At 31.9% G+C, this 16,141-nt stretch overlaps 2 protein-coding genes across 2 annotated transcripts; both read left to right on the top strand.

The window, feature by feature from the left end:
* Positions 1 to 1,590: 1,590 nt before the first annotated feature.
* LOC100798890 (uncharacterized) lies at positions 1,591 to 4,584 on the top strand. The gene is made up of 2 exons (XM_006593890.4): positions 1,591 to 2,294; positions 3,946 to 4,584. The coding sequence occupies exons 1-2, from the start codon at positions 2,041 to 2,043 to the stop codon at positions 4,394 to 4,396; spliced, it is 705 nt and encodes a 234-aa protein (XP_006593953.1). The 5' UTR covers positions 1,591 to 2,040; the 3' UTR covers positions 4,397 to 4,584.
* Positions 4,585 to 12,186: 7,602 nt separating this feature from the next.
* On the top strand, positions 12,187 to 13,059 carry LOC100785116 (uncharacterized). Its single transcript, XM_003541259.5, has one exon. It carries the CDS (start codon positions 12,187 to 12,189, stop codon positions 13,057 to 13,059), a length of 873 nt encoding a protein of 290 aa, XP_003541307.1.
* Positions 13,060 to 16,141: the final 3,082 nt, after the last annotated feature.

Raw genomic sequence — 16,141 nt, 5'->3', positions numbered from 1 at the left:
ATTAGTTGCAGACCTTATCTAGAATGGGTTTGTAACGAAACGTGTCACAATCCATGTTTTTGGGAGACACGTGGCGTAATCCTTATGTTTCTGCTCTTGGGACAAGTTCCCGCCGCCCACTCCTCTGTCAGCAACGTGCGACCCTCCTCGTTGTTGATGTTTTCCACGTATTTTTATTAATTTTATAAAATAAAAATCAACCACAAAAAATTAGTCATTACCGCCAATCACACTACTCCTAATTTATTTATTATAAATGCCAACCTTATAATAAATTATAATGCTAAAATAGACAAATGGAGTTTTACTATAAAATTTTACCAATCTTATACTGAACAAAAAATAAAATAAAGCATTGGTAAAATGCTTTTACTGTAAGATTACACATACATCCAGCTCAGTCAATAAAATTTGTGCAATTCAAGTATATTTGTATTATTAAAGATTATCTAAAAATATCATTAAAGATTTTAAAATTGAAGACCAGATGAAATGCCTTTTGTATCTGAATGACAAAAACTAAAATATAAGCTTTATATATATATATATATATATATATATATATAAAAGCTCTTTTGCGCAATACGGATATATTTCATCTAAAACAGTGTATACATTGTTAATAACAAGCAGTCGACATTGTTTATATACACATAAAAAAGTTATGATATTTATACATTTTAGTGTTTTACAACTCACTTTTATCTTCTTTTTCTTCTTCTTCTCTTCAACCCTAATCCACCATAAGATAGAGTGGACGTTTATCATTTCTCTAAAAAAATAAATTATAAAACTATTAAAATTCCTTCGTTTTTTATTAACGATTAAAATGTTTACTTTTTTTGAATTATTTAATTCGTCCTATAAATATTAGTTATAAGATGCTTAGGTGTTAAAAGAAATGGTCTTCTTAACCAGTGTTTTGGAGCTTGATTAAAGAAATAAAATAAAAAATATTTATCATAAAAATTATAAAAAAAAATTATGAACAATAAAATTTTAAGCATTTCAATAAAAATAAAAAACTTTCTTTTAAGTTTCTAATATGTAAGAAAATTTTTCTTTTTAAGTTTCTTAACTAATATGTAAGGACACTTGTTAACGGTTGCATAAAATAAATACAAATTTTATTTTTTATTCTGACATTTTTTTATTCTGAAATACAACTTTTATTTGAATATATACAAGCATAAAGTCAATTTTTTTCAAGATAAAAGTTTAATGAGTTTACCAGATTCTTAATTTCTCAACACTTAAATAAAGGCGAAATATGTTGATTTTTATGGGAAAACCAATTATAATCATTAATCAGTGAGAAGGGCAAATGGCTTAAGAGAATATATTCTATAATTAAATATTTAAATAAAAGGTAAAGCAGAAAGGAGGGAATAAACACGAAATGGTGGGTGAGAAATGTGGGATCCACTTGATCCATTTCGAAGATCATATCCAATCCCTAATCAAACGGTCCACAGTCAACCATTTCTCGGTCCTCACTAGAAACATCCAATTAAAAACAAACAAAGAAAAAGAAAAATAAGTGCGCTTTATTATTTTGCAAACGGATAATCTTCTATCTTCTATGCAGTAATCTTATAGAAGAATTAAAACACATTAGTTTAGGATTATTCAATATATATTCTATTATGTTTAAAACAAAATATTTAATAATAGTTTTTTTACAGCACATTTTAACTAACATATGGTCTGAAGAAGAAACTTGTTATGCTGTTATTATTATTATTAAACTCAGTGAGGATAAGATGTCACCGTCCTTCACGGTTTTATTTATTCCTTATTTATTTTCTTATAAATTTAATTGAACACTTTTGATTAAAAAATTGATTTATCAATCACTGTTCTATTTTTTTATGTGTGATCGACAATGGCGAGAAAAATCTGAAATCCATGTGCTATACACCCGCTATTTATACCCCCACAAACTAATTCCATTCCTCTCTGCTGTTGCGTTGCGTCTTTCATTTCATTTCACACTGATCCCTTCCCTTTCTTCATTCTTCTATCGTCTCTGCCAAAACGATGCCGTTTGCTATGGAGAATAACGGAGGAGGAGTTACGATCGGACGGTCCTCCTTCGCCCACTGTGTCGCGATCTGTGATCGGGATTTTCCGGCGGATGATTCCGACTCCAGCTCCGACTCCTCCATCGGAAGGAACAGCACCTCGTCGGAAGATTCCTCCGACCGGGAAGACGCCGGCGAAGTTGAGGTTCAGAGCTCCTTCAAAGGCCCTTTAGATACCATCAACGATCTAGAGGAAGATTTACCCGTCAAGTAAGTTTTTTTGTTTGTTTTTCTTTTCTGGGTGTTCCAAAAGCTTCAAACTTTTCGCGTTGGTAATAGAGTATCGTTGATTTGGGGTCTTGGGCCTCTGTTATGTTGCTCAGTTTTTTTTGTCTTAATCAATCGGTTCATTAGGGGATTATAAATTGACTGTTTTGCCCCTGAAGGATTCGGACTATTACCAGCGATGTCAACTGGTGATGATTCAGTTCGCTTGTTTTATCTTGATAAACCACTACGGGAAGGAGCATCTAGGTCGTGGGTTTGTGGCTATTATTTATCTTGAGAAAAAATCCACACAGTTGTATTCCATTTTCTTTCACTTAAGATAAGATAATGCGTTAATTAATTTAGTGATATGCTTTTGTGGTTGGGGTTAGTGGTTTACAGAATATATATATATATAGTTCCACATGTCTACTTAAAGGAGTGTTGAAATTGAAAAGCATAATGGATCACCACCACCAAAAGATTGGTGAGTTGAGATAGAGCATCTTATATAATGTTGGTGCGTTAAGGGGAAAAGGGCAAAGTTCGTGTTTAGATATTATAGGGCGTTGTTATCTCTAATATAGCTGTACGGTGAGCTTGTTTCTTTGAGAAGACAAATTAAACAATACTACATAATGATGCATTTGTAGAGTAGATCATGAACTATACAACATAATATATTGGCTTCTAAGCGATGGCAAATGGATGGACTTGTATGGGTTTTTAATTAATATAAAATTGATGGATAAAAATAAACCACTAATGCATTTAGAGTTCATTAAAAATTTATCAACGTCGTACTTATAGAGAAGAAAATAAAAAAATTTTAAAAGTATTGAACTTCTCCACAAATTAAATCAACTTATGCTTTTAGTCAAGTTAAAAGAAAAGACTTTTTTTTATAAAGGTTGAGTGCATAAAATAAGTTGATTTTAGCTTATGCGAAAAGTTTAATTCATTTTATTTTCTTATTTTTTTTAAGTTACTTATAGGAACAGTTTAAGGCCCAAACCATTTAACTCATCCACGTCCCAATCCGATAAACCACCATTTAAAATCATACTTTGTTTACTAAATAATCACTTCTCTCTGATAAATTAACTAAGGTTTCTTATAGACGCATTTAAAGTTTCCTTTATCCAATGATATTTCTTTTCTTTTTTCTTCTATCCAACGATTTTTCATTCTTCCGAAATACTTTGATGCATCTGGACTCTTTTGTCCAAATACATTTCACTCTTTGACTTTGTACCTTGCGGATATCCACTACATAGTTTGGTTGGATCACTAACTACCTATTGCCTAAGAGTCTAAAACTACTTCTAGTCATTGATTTATTTATATAATAATTGAATGTAGATATGATGTATGTACTGGGGATAGACAATGGATTAATGCTACAGCAAAAAAAAAAGATAATGGATTAATGAATCCAAAATACTCTTTTAACGTATTCTTTTGTGTATTCACTCTTCATTATAGCTATAATTTATTGAAAATCCTAAAGTTCTATGAATAAATTTATTAAAAATTAGCACTCCTACACAATTCAATTGTCACCCTTACTCCTAAGATGTCAAGAGTTGTATGTAATGGGCTATAATGAGTGACATTTTTATTAACGAATGTAATATTGTTATGTGTAATTCAGGAAAGGCATATCCAAGTTCTATAGTGGCAAATCCAGGTCCTTCACAAGCTTAGCAGATGCTGCAGCTGCAAGTTCTATGGAAGAGATTGTGAAGCCAGAGGATCCTTATGCCAAGAAACGCAAGAACTTAATAGCTCGTAACTCCTCAATTGAGAGGAGTCGCAGTTGCGCAAATATTGGTGGAATATCAAAGCGACCCACAAACATAGGTCGAGGAGGAACATCTTGTCTCACTCTGAGCTGTAGTGAAGAGGGTAGTAGCTCCACTTCAATATCTCCTCCATGCCCTCTTCCTCCTCTTCATCCGCGCGTCATTAATAGGTCATCGCTGCCTCAACCGTCTTCTTCAACCGCACGAAATCCTCCTTGGAGGTCATATTCCTGGACTGATCTGCACTCTGTTGCTGAGGCTCATGATATATCTGGTTTGGCTATTTGTAGTGGAAACTAAGTGCACTGAATTTTTGGCACCAATATAAGCTTTTAGTTCATAGCCAGTGTCCAGTGCCTAGCGAGTTTAGTTCACATTTGAGTTTGTTTGTAACGGCACAGTACTTTGTGAACTTCTCAGTGTCCTATGTGTACCCACCTGACTAGAGTGTTGTATATTGTTATATCTCAGCCTTTGGTTATCTTTTACTCGTGCGGCAAGCCTGCTTATCAAGTTGAGAGTAATCACAATTTGCATAGATAACATACTTTAACAGGTTGAGAATAATCAGAATTGCAGAGAATCTCAAGATTTCATAATTGGATTTGTTTTTTGTTGTTTGCTACTGAAAGACATTGTCAGCAGTTGACAATTTAAAAAAAGGATCCGAAGATAATAAAAACATGTTTGCAATTGAATTGTCGAATTTATGGCTATAAAAAGAAAACAACTATATATATTGTGTATATATTTTTACATGTACAGACTGAAGATTGAAGATTAAATAGTTGTTGCACTAATAATAAGCGGCAACCATTAGTCAAAATTAAGGAAATAAATTGAAACAGTGAAACAGAGTTAAAGTAATAATGGTAGAGCTTGATTTTCTCCTATAATAAGAAAGCAGCACGTACATGATTATAGGGACAATAAATCAATTAATTTTGAATCAAATCCTATATTTGTATTTATTACTAATATGTCCCTGCAAGATGGAGCAGGAGTCAACGACGTCAATCTTGGTGATGAGAAACTCATGGCGTGGTCGGAAAAGCAGCTTAGTTAGCAAGTTTGCTAGTTAATGACTGGAAGGAACATGAGACGCTTTGAGTTCACCCTTGACAACGATGTCACGAACAAAATGGTAATCAATAGCTAAGTGCTTCATCCTTGAGTGAAAAATTGGATTCGTACAAAGATATGTGGCACCAATGTTGTCTGAAAAGATAGTTGGTTGCTTGGTCAATTTGATGCCAAGTTCCAATAGTAGTTGTTGTAGCCATAGAAGTTCAGAAGCCATTAATCCAATGATGCGATTTTCAGCCTCAGTTAAGGATCTTGCAATTGTGGATTGTATCTTGCAAGACCAAGATATAGCATTTGGATCAAGATAGACAATATAGACACCTGTAAACTTTTTGTCATTTGTATCACCACCCCAATCTGCATCACAAAAGACAGTGAAATCAAGGTTTTTGGTTGAAACAAGTTGTAGACCATGTGAGATGGTATGCTTGAGGTAGCGTAGGATACGTTTGAGTGCCTGCATGTGAGTAGTTGTAAGTGACTGCATGTATTGCGACATCTTGTTTACCGCAAATGCAACATCTAGCCTGGTGATGGATGAATAGTGTAAGGATCCGATGATGCTGCAGAATAAAGATGAATCACAATTAGGTGTATCATTGTGTGAGCTAAGCGAGCAGGTAGTAGACATTAGAGTTCCAATTGGCTTTGAATCAATCATGTTACCTTTTTGCAAGATATCCCGAATGTAGTGTTCTCGAGATAAGAACATGCCATTAGCGGTAGGAAGAAGTTCTACACCAAGGAAATGGCTCGGCGTCCCAAGATCTTTGAGAGAAAATTTTGTAGCAAGAGTTGCTTTGAATTTGGCCAGGAAAGTGACATCATTTCCTGTAAGAAGAAGATCATCAACATAGACTAAAAAATAAGCAATGACATGATCTTGTTTATAAATAAAGAGTGAAGAAACATATTTAACATTGAAAAATCCAGAGGCAACAACAAAGGACTTTAATTCCTGGTACCATGCCTGAGGTGCCTGCTTCAAACCATATAATGCTTTATGGAGCTTGCATATATGATTTGGAAAATATGGATGAATAGAGCTAGAAGGTTGAGACATGTAAACATCCTCAGATATAGCTCCATGTAAAAAGGCATTATTGACATCCATTTGTGTTAAGTTCCAACCCTTAGAAAGCCCAATGCACAAAACTATTTTGATTGTTTGAGGTTTGATAACTGGACTGATGGTGTCTTTATAATCAATGTCTGGTTGTTGATGAAACCCTTTAGCTACAAGCCGGGCTTTGTAACGAACAATCAATCCATCTAGATTTCTTTTCAAACGAAACACCCATTTGTTTCCAATGACATTAAAATGAGGTTGACTGGGGACTAGAGACCATGTACCATTGTTCATGAGAGCGGTAAATTCTTCCGACATGGCTTGCTTCCATTGATGACATTGTAGTGCTTTGGATACACTAGTTGATTCTTCAACTGGCAGAATTGGATGTTTGCTCAAAGAGAATAATTTCTTTGGTTTGAATATTCCACCTTTTCCACGTGTGACCATGGGATGTTGAGATATAGTTGACGTGGAAGACCGAGAGAGTGATTCCACTGCAAGTGATTGAGATGAAGATGAAACATGGACAGGTTTGGGAGAGGGTAAGTCAGGATGTTGAGGTGTGCCATCTGGTGAGTTAATGGTGGGTGGGGTGGAAGCTTGAGTGAAGTGAGGGAAGTTAGTGGGGTTATGAATATGAGTCACTTGTTCATTTGTGATGGGTTGGCTAATATTGGGTGAGTAAGTGGTGGTATGAGATGAGTTATTATTGGGGAGAGAAATGACTTGACTCAGGGTTGAATCACGTGACTGGGGAATGTTAAGTGGGTTTTCATTTGGAAAGGGAGGAATGAAAATTAATGGAATTAATAGAAGAGAATTGGAGGAGGTTGGTTGGGTATTTTAATTTGAATTAAGGGATGAGATGTTTGATTTAGAGGAGTATGGATAAACATCTTCCACAAATTGAACGTGCCTAGAATGATAAAATTTATTATTTTTAAAATTGAAACAAATATAGGCACTTTGTGTTGGACTATATCCAAGAAATATACATGGTTCTGACCTTGGTTCAAGTTTATTATTTGTGCATGGTTTCAGTCAAGGAAAGCAAAGACACCCAAAGATTTTGAGTTTGTTGTAATTTGGAGGTGTTTTGAATAGAATGTGATGTGGTGTGGTCATATTGAGGCCTGGTATAGGTAAGTGGTTTATTAGATAGGCTGTTGTTTGGAAGGCAAAGGTCCAGAAAATGGGAGGAAGGGATGCATGGTGTAGTAGGCAATGAGCAGTCTCAATTAAGTGACGGTGTTTACGTTCAGAAACACCATTATATTTAGGGGTATGAGGTGGGGTTGTCATGTGAGAGATGTCATGATTTTGTAAAAATGGTCGAAGTTTAATAAATTCGACCCCATTGTCAGAGTATAGAGTTTTGATTTGGGAGTTTAATTGTCTTTCGACCAAGTTTTTAAAAACTGGGAAAATTATTGAAATATCAGATTTTAATTTTAATGGATAGAGCCAAACATACTTGGAGAAATGATCCACAAAAATGACATAATAACGAAAATCATCAATTGAATTTATTGGAGCAGGCCCCCAAACATCAGAGTACACAATTTCTAATGGATACGAGCTAGAGATAAAGGACCTAGAAAATGGAAGCTTATGACTTTTATTGGAAAGACAATCTGGACATTTGTCTAATGAACCAGAAAAGGGAATGTGGTTGGATTGGAGTGCATGTAGGAGAGTAGGGGATGCTGGGTGACCAAGTCGTTGGTGCCATAATTTGATGGATGAATTGGAACAAATGAAGGAGGCAGATGGGTTGGGTGCAGTTGGGTTAAACTTGTACACATTGTCTTCATTCAATCCTTGCAGAAGAAGCTCCCTCGTTCATAGGTCCTTTACCTTCATTCAATCCTTGCAGAAGAAGCTCCCTCGTTCATAGGTCCTTTACCTCAAAATGCCTAGGAAAAAATTCAATGGAAACTTTGTTAGTTTGGCACAGTTGATAGACGGATATCAAATTTTGGGTGACATTTGGAACATAAAGAATATTTGAAAGCCTTAAAGGAGAACCATTAGTGGGAATATTGGTGGAGCCAATATAAGTAATAGGAAGTTGATTACCGTTTGTAACTTGAAGATTGTCATTTCCATGGTAGTCATCCTTGAGAGTCAAGTTTGTCAAATCATTGGCGATGTGACGAGATGCCCCTGAGTCAAAGAGCCATGAGGGTGGAGGTAAGTGAGATGAAGTTGTTTGCGCAACATTAGTAGTTGGTTGGTGTGGCTTGTTTGGATAACCATGAATTTATAGCATTGTTTTGCTGAGTGACCAGGCTTTTCACAATACTGACAAGTGATCGGATTGGTTGGTTTCTTGTTGCAAGAGGAAACAGAACTGTGAACATGATGGTTGTGTTGGCGGCCATGGAAAGAGTGCCCACGACCTTGACCATGTTGATGACACTGAACAACATTGGCAGTGACGGGGATGGGAGTTGAGAGGCGTTCTTCACACTGTAAATACATCTCGAAATCCACCAATTTATCATATAACTTATTGAAGGCAATTGGTGAATCACGAGTGCGAATGGAGGCAGTGAACTCTCGAAATGTTGGTCCTAGACCATACAGAGTATGTATGACCATTTCAAGGTCGTCAATTGGATTACCAATGAGAGCCAACTCATCAACAATATTGTGAATCGACAGTAGATAAGTGAAAATTGAGGAGGTGCCTTTGGTGATAGAACTGAGACATTCTCTGAGAGACATGATTCTAGATTGAGATCGATTAGAAAATGCACGTGCAAGGGCTACCCAAGCATCGCAAGAAGTGTCGGCAACAGCCATGACAGATCGTGCTTCAGAATCGCAAGAGCCAAGAAAAGCAAGATAAATGAGCTTATCTTGCCGAATCCATAAGGAATATGCAGGATTTGGTGCTGCAGCATCGCCAGAACCAACGGTGGCAGGTGGACAAATTTTTTTTTCCGGTAACATAGCCTTCAAGGTCATGAACAATGAGTAAAGCATGAACCTGTTTGTACCAGGCAGGGTAATTGGTAGCAGTAAGCTTGATTGGAAACTGAAAATTGTTGTTGAACTCCATGAGTTCTTTTAACTCATTGGTGGTAGTGGAAGTGGTGGGTGCCATAGAAGAATCGTGTTTAAGGTGTTGTAAGGCTAAGGCAAATTTGATACCATATAAAAAGAAAAGAATTGTTTATATTGTGTATATATTTTTACATGTACAGAGTAAAAATTAAATAGTTGTTGTACTAACAATAAGCGGCCGCCATTAATCAAAATCAAGAAAACAAATTTAAACAGAATTAAAGTAATAATGATAAAGCTTGATTTTCTCCTATAATAAAAAAAATAACATGCATGTGATTATAGAAACAATAAACCAATTAATTTTGAATTAAATCCTATCTTTCCATATATGACTAATGGCAGGGGCATACTCAATTCTTAATTCCGTTGAATACGTAGTTGGATTTGTTTCTTTCCTTGCACGTTGTTTCTATGAAATTTCCGAGGTGTTAGATTTAGATTGCTTATGCTTCTGAAGGTTCACTTTGCTGCACACCTGCTGTTTCTTTAATACTGTTGGCCGAGAGAGAATTTAACTAAAATGATAGTAATAAATATATTTATGCTGGCATTTAGTTATAGACGGTTATGTATCACAATTTTATTTTGAAAGTTATATTTAAAATAATTTTTAAACACATTGGACACGTGGTAAGAGCTAGGCAAATTTTATAATACTATTAGATAAGAATGAAAGAAAAAGAATGTTTTTTTAATAGAAAAATAGATAAATTATATTTTTGGAGTAGTTAAAGTATTTTCAGTTGAGAGTTAAAAAAATTATAGTAACCAATTACAAATACGAAGTTGGAGAACATTGATGATCAAAGTATGACAAGTTGATCAATTATTATGTGGCATAACAATCAACTCATGAGAAAGTACAAAGATTTTAATCATCAAATATATTTTAATTCTTTCTCTCTCTATATATGAAGATATTTAAAATATATTTCGTAAACTATAATTTTTAAATATTCATTTATAAATAAAATTATTTCATACTACATTTCATAAGATATTTCAGTTAGTTTCTCATTTATTAAGTAAAAACTTATTTAACAGTTTCATAAACATATTTTTATTAGTAATTTCTAATATTTTTTTAAAATATTACTTAAAATAATATTTTTTAAATATTAATTTATAATTTTTTTTATTTTATTCCTCTTTTATGTACATTATAGTTATCAAATTTCCTTATTTCCTTTTTAAATAATTGCAATTTTATTATTATTTTTTGATTATTTTATACTTTTTAACCACTTTAATAATTAATTTTATCGAACATTTATAATCTAATAAATTAATTTTTTAATTTTTAACTTTGAGCTCATCTTTTAATTTCTATCTAGTTTTATCTAACATATCCTATATAAGAAAAAAAATATTTATACATGTCTATAAATATTATATCAATATCTCTCTCCCTATATATGTATATATATATATATAATTCTTAAGTTTATTTTTCTTATAAATATTGATTAATTTTCGTCTATTAAATCTCAAGATCTAGTGAAGAATTCATGGTCTTGCATGCCATCCTTTTCTCCTAATTTTTTTTTATGAAAAATCAATTTTGTATATTATACTAATACTCATTTGATTTTTATTTATTTAAATATATTTTACAAATTATTTTTTATAAAATCTTAATTAAATAAAAAATTATGTCATACTATACTATATATGAAAAATCCACTTATTTACTGTATTTATATAAATATTATATTAATAGAATTAATTCTATATTAATATTTTTTCAAGTCTTATTTATTTATTATTTTCTATATGTTTTATTAATATAAATTTGAAGCTTGTTTTAATAATCTTATAAACTAATTTTTTAAAAAACTCATTAACTAGAAACAATGTGTCATTTGATCTATATAAGAATAAATTATTAATTTATATATTTATATAAATATTACATTAATAATATTAAATATTTTCTCTCAAATTTATTTGACTTATATATAAATATAGATATGCTAATCTCAACAAGTGATTGGTCGTAATACTGTATACAAGTGCTTTAAGTATGTAGTAAAAAGTTTTTGTATCTATAAGCAATTCAAAATTGGTCCCAATAACATTAAACTCAACTCTTTTAATCATGTAATTTAAAAATAAAAAAAAATTATATGACTTCCTAGATATTTTTGTAATTAATACTTTTTTTATAAAGTATTAAGAAAAGTAATTAATAGAATTATATAGTAGGATTAATTTGCTATGAGTATTTGGACTTGTTGGAGACCAAATATATGCAGTATTTGTATTTTGTGATTCAAACTGTGTTATGATTACTATGAATAAAATTAAAAGGTTCCTTGACCAATGCCTTGACCAAATTAACTAGTTTTCTGCTTCTTATGATGACCAAAACCGTGTGTAACTGATTCTGAGCTTGCACATCTGTATACTAAAATCAGCCGTTTAATTTTATTGTTTAGCACTGAAACATATATTAGTGCCACTCTGAATGCTCTTGGCACACTGTCCCAGAAACTATCGGTTTCAGTCTCATTTTTCTTTGTTCTTGCTTATACTTCACATTCTTCTCGCTATACATCGTAGAGGATCTGAGGTAGGCAACCTTCATATGGTCTTCTTGAAACCGATTAGGGTAAATAGGCAAGAGTTTCAACTTTTAAGTGTCATAACTCATAAACCCCACTCACCAAACATGCATGTTAACACATGTTTTATGACCAATGGTCATACCTTTTCATTCGTTCTCACACACAAAGTAGTGCCAAGGGCCTTTTCCCTGCTAGTATTTATATATATCAGTGCTACGAACTAAGACACTAAAACAAACTATTGGCATATACTTATTAGGATCATATTATAGTGTTTGCATTGTTTTGATATGGATTTTGGGTCTTGTTTCTACGTCACGCAAGAGGAGTTCAATCTGTTCCACAGAATGGACAGAGAACTCTACAAGATTCTTGTGGTGAGCCTTTTCCGCGATCCAGAGGAGTCCATGCAAGTCCATGCAATGTGGCTGTGGCTGGAGAGGGTGGGGTTTCGCAACGTGGTGAAGAGGGTATTGGCCTTGCCCAACATCTTGATCAACGACGTTGCAGATGAAACAGTCATGTGCCTGAATTGCATCAACAATAGCTTATTAATGTCTTGTTTATTCTCTTCTGAGAGCAGCGAGATTCCCCTTCTCCAGAGCCTGGTGGAAAAGGAAATCAGTCTTCAATTCGTGTATGAAAACCGAAGCAGCGCGCTTCAAGGGGTGGCTAAAGTGATGCAAGACGTGTGTGTGAGGGCATTCACTGACATCATGGAGCAAGCAATGATAAGGAACTCAGCGGAAGCAGCAGCACAAAAGGTGGTGACAACAACAAGACAAAGTAGTTCATCATCATCATCATCAGAGAATTATAATTACCATCATGGGCTTGTGTGGTTTGGGTCAATTGGGCCAGCGGAAGATAGGACTTTGTTCGTGACGTTCTCCAAGGGTTATCGCGTGGAAGAGTGGGAAGTGAGAGAGTTCTTCGCTTTAGCGTATGGGGATTGCATAGAGGCCTTGTTCATGCAGGAAGTGCAGCCAAATGAACAAGCGCTCTTCGCTCGCATTGTTTTCCGCGCCGTTTCCACCATTGACATGATACTCAGAGGGGCTAACAAAGCCAAATTCATCATCAATGGGAAGCATGTGTGGGCTCGAAAGTTTGTGCCTAAACGAAACGCCATAAGGACTACTTTGCTTGCAACAACGCTCTAGACCCTAGATTAGAGACACAACTTGCTTTTAATCCAATGGATTTAGTAATAATATATGAATTATTTTTAATTTTAAATATTTCATTAATATTTTTTATTTTTTCTTTCTATTACATCTTAAATTCTATTATATTTATATATATTCTCTCTCTCTCTCTCTATATGTGTTGAATAGCATTCCGAATGTCTATCAAATATTTTCCTATTTTATATATGTGTTTCTTTTAGTTTTATAAGGTTTTTCGAGAAGTGTTTGGTGTTGTTTGTATATGTTTTTAATTTTAGGTTTACATATGTTTTGATATTTAATAAATATTTAATTTTTATGTTTATTTTTTAATAATTTTTTATTTTACATTAAATTTTTAATAAAATAATAATTTTTTTTATTCTTAGTTTTTAAATTAAAAAATTTTATGTTTAATCCTTGATAAATTTTTATTATTTATTATTAGTCAGAATTAAAATAAAATTTATTAATTTATTAAAATTAAAGATAAAATTCATTAATTTATTAGGAACTAAAATAAAATATCAATGACAAAAAAAAGAGTGTTGTTTTATTAAAAATTTAACACAAAATAAGTAAAAATTCTATTAATAAAGATGAAAATTATATTTAAATCTTAATTTTATCAAATTTGTCTAATTAAGCTTTTTGTCCAAGCTCGTGAAATAGTCAAAAGAAACTCTCATGTCAGAAGCTTTTTGACTTGAGTTTTTGCGAGAACGGAAAACAAAAGGCATATACCACAAGCATCTTATTCATTTAGAGTTATAATACTTTTTTACAATTTGTTTTGGTAAGAATACTTTTTATAATGTCAATTTGTCTCTTTTTACCACAAATTATATCTTATTTCACTCAATTTTTCTCTTTAATTATATCTTCTTCTTTTTTGTAAAAAATGATAAAAAAAAAATGTTGTACAAACTACATTTCTCATTTCTTTAAAGGCCTCTTCTAAAGTGAGGGAGTTAAGTTAATGTTTAGTAATTAAATTGAAATTGTAACAACTTTTATGGTTAATTTATTATACATATATTTATATTTTATTGTAATTTTGATTATTACTTTTTTAACAAACGGTTGAAAAATGTATTCGTTCTCTAAAATATACCCGGAAATAAATTCTTTGTCAAAAAAAAAAAAAAAAGAAAGAAAGAAAAGCTAATGCCTTTCTACGAAAAGTCCTGTCCTAATTTCATACCGTTTGATGTTGTTGCATTAATGCAAAGTGTATTATTATTTCCATTAAATTCATTTTTACAGCGCTTGCATAATCGAGATTATTAACAATGTATTTAAAAAATGTTTATGAAAAAAAAAAATACAGTACCATATAAGCATCTGTCATGTACAAGATGTCAATTCAGTTGGCAACTTACAGTGAGCCACATAAATTAACATCATTGATTATTCTAAAGAGTTGAGTGAATTAACCCTATCTAAGAAGTCATCATGTCAATGTAAAAAAAAAATCACCATATCTGACATGTCTTCTTTTTTCTTTTTCTAAAATGTTTTATGGTGATAAAAGGCTGTTTATTTTAAATAATAGATACAATATCGAAGTTAATTAATAATATATTAATGATTTTAAATATAATATTTGTGCTAATCAATTATATTATGATATCTATGAAAATGTTATCGGACTATTTTAAAATATTTATCAATTTTTATTTATTTTGAGAAAAAGTACTCTTTTCAATGAAATATTTTTTGACTTAATTGATATATTAATTAATTATTAAATTAATATACATCACTATTAACTTAAATAATATATCAGTCAAATCAAATAATATATCATTAATAACAAGAATATATACTTTTAGTCAATAGTCAACGCTAATAATAGGCTAGTTTTACTGGATTGCTACCTTCAATTCAAGCACATAGTTTCAGATGCATATATATATATATATATATATATATATATATATATATATAAAATTAACAAAAATCCCAATACTAGTTAATGGCTTTTGATTTTCTTTTTTGAGAGTATAGATATCCTTCACTCTAGCTAGATAATGATGCTCGAACTATGTTTTTTTTTATTTAAAATAAGAAGGAATTTTTTTTTAAAAAAAAAAAGTCTTTGACTGGAATATTAGTATAAAATAGTAAAGGATAAGAGAACATTACTTTTTAAACACATTTAGCCAAAAAAAAACAACTGAAAACTACATCTTCTGTTTGTGCACCTTAAAAAGCTTCTCAACAAGTAAATATATTTCTTAGTCCACCAAGATTTGAGAGATTAATTTTTTATTTAAGAGGAGCAATTAAAAAAATATGCTCAAATTTAAATGAGTAAAAAGTACGCATTTTAATTTGAGGAATAAAAAAAATGAATGTGATTAACGAAAAAAAAGGCATTTCAGACGCTAAAAAAATTAAACAATACTATGATTCTTAAAAAATAGAAAATCGATTAGATTTGAAGAAAAATGTATATTCTTTTGGCATTTGGAAAATTGTTTTTAATTTTTTTTAACAACTTTCATAAAAGGTATTTTATTAAAAGCATTTCAGACATTAAAAAAATCAAACAATTTTTTTAACACTAAATATAAATTTCTCTGGGAAAATTTTTTGAACAAGTTCCTTCTTATTTTAAGTGAAAGATAGCATATCATTAACTATTTGGATCCAAAAACAGATCCATATCATGCTGTACATCAAAAAAATAACTGAGATGGAATTTCCTCCGCCCAGTATCTTTCACCTGTACTAAAAGCTATTCTAGAAAGCCTATATATGTGCAATAGAATTTGCTTTTCTCTTTGTATGAACTAACAAAAAATTATGTGGATTCACTAACATATCACAACATTCCTGCAAAACAGAAGTTCTGGTTCTTTGACTTGTTCCATGCATTTGTAAGGTCTAGGCAATCTGTTTCATAAACAACATTCTGCAACAAATTAAAAGATAGTCTGCAATTTCAATGCTCCATTTAAAAGCTAAGCTCTCTGCTACTTGAGGCTGATAACAGTGGTTGTCCAGGAAAGTGGCAGCAGCAAGAACCTGTCCTTAATGGTCCCGGATTCACTAACAAGTTCCTTTATTG

This window comes from Glycine max, chromosome 13, assembly GCF_000004515.6.
Source record: "Glycine max cultivar Williams 82 chromosome 13, Glycine_max_v4.0, whole genome shotgun sequence".
Classification (NCBI taxonomy): Eukaryota; Viridiplantae; Streptophyta; class Magnoliopsida; order Fabales; family Fabaceae; genus Glycine; species Glycine max.
The sequence above is the reverse complement of the archived record's forward strand: the minus strand, read 5'-3'. Positions and strand labels throughout refer to the sequence as shown.

Bases quoted from the DNA above. Each gene is read 5' to 3' on its own strand.
- LOC100785116 (XM_003541259.5), top strand. From the start codon at position 12,187: ATGGATTTTGGGTCTTGTTTCTACGTCACGCAAGAGGAGTTCAATCTG.
- LOC100798890 (XM_006593890.4), top strand. From the start codon at position 2,041: ATGCCGTTTGCTATGGAGAATAACGGAGGAGGAGTTACGATCGGACGG. The intron at 2,295-3,945 runs GTAAGTTTTTTT...TGTGTAATTCAG, and splicing joins GAGGAAGATTTACCCGTCAA to GAAAGGCATATCCAAGTTCT.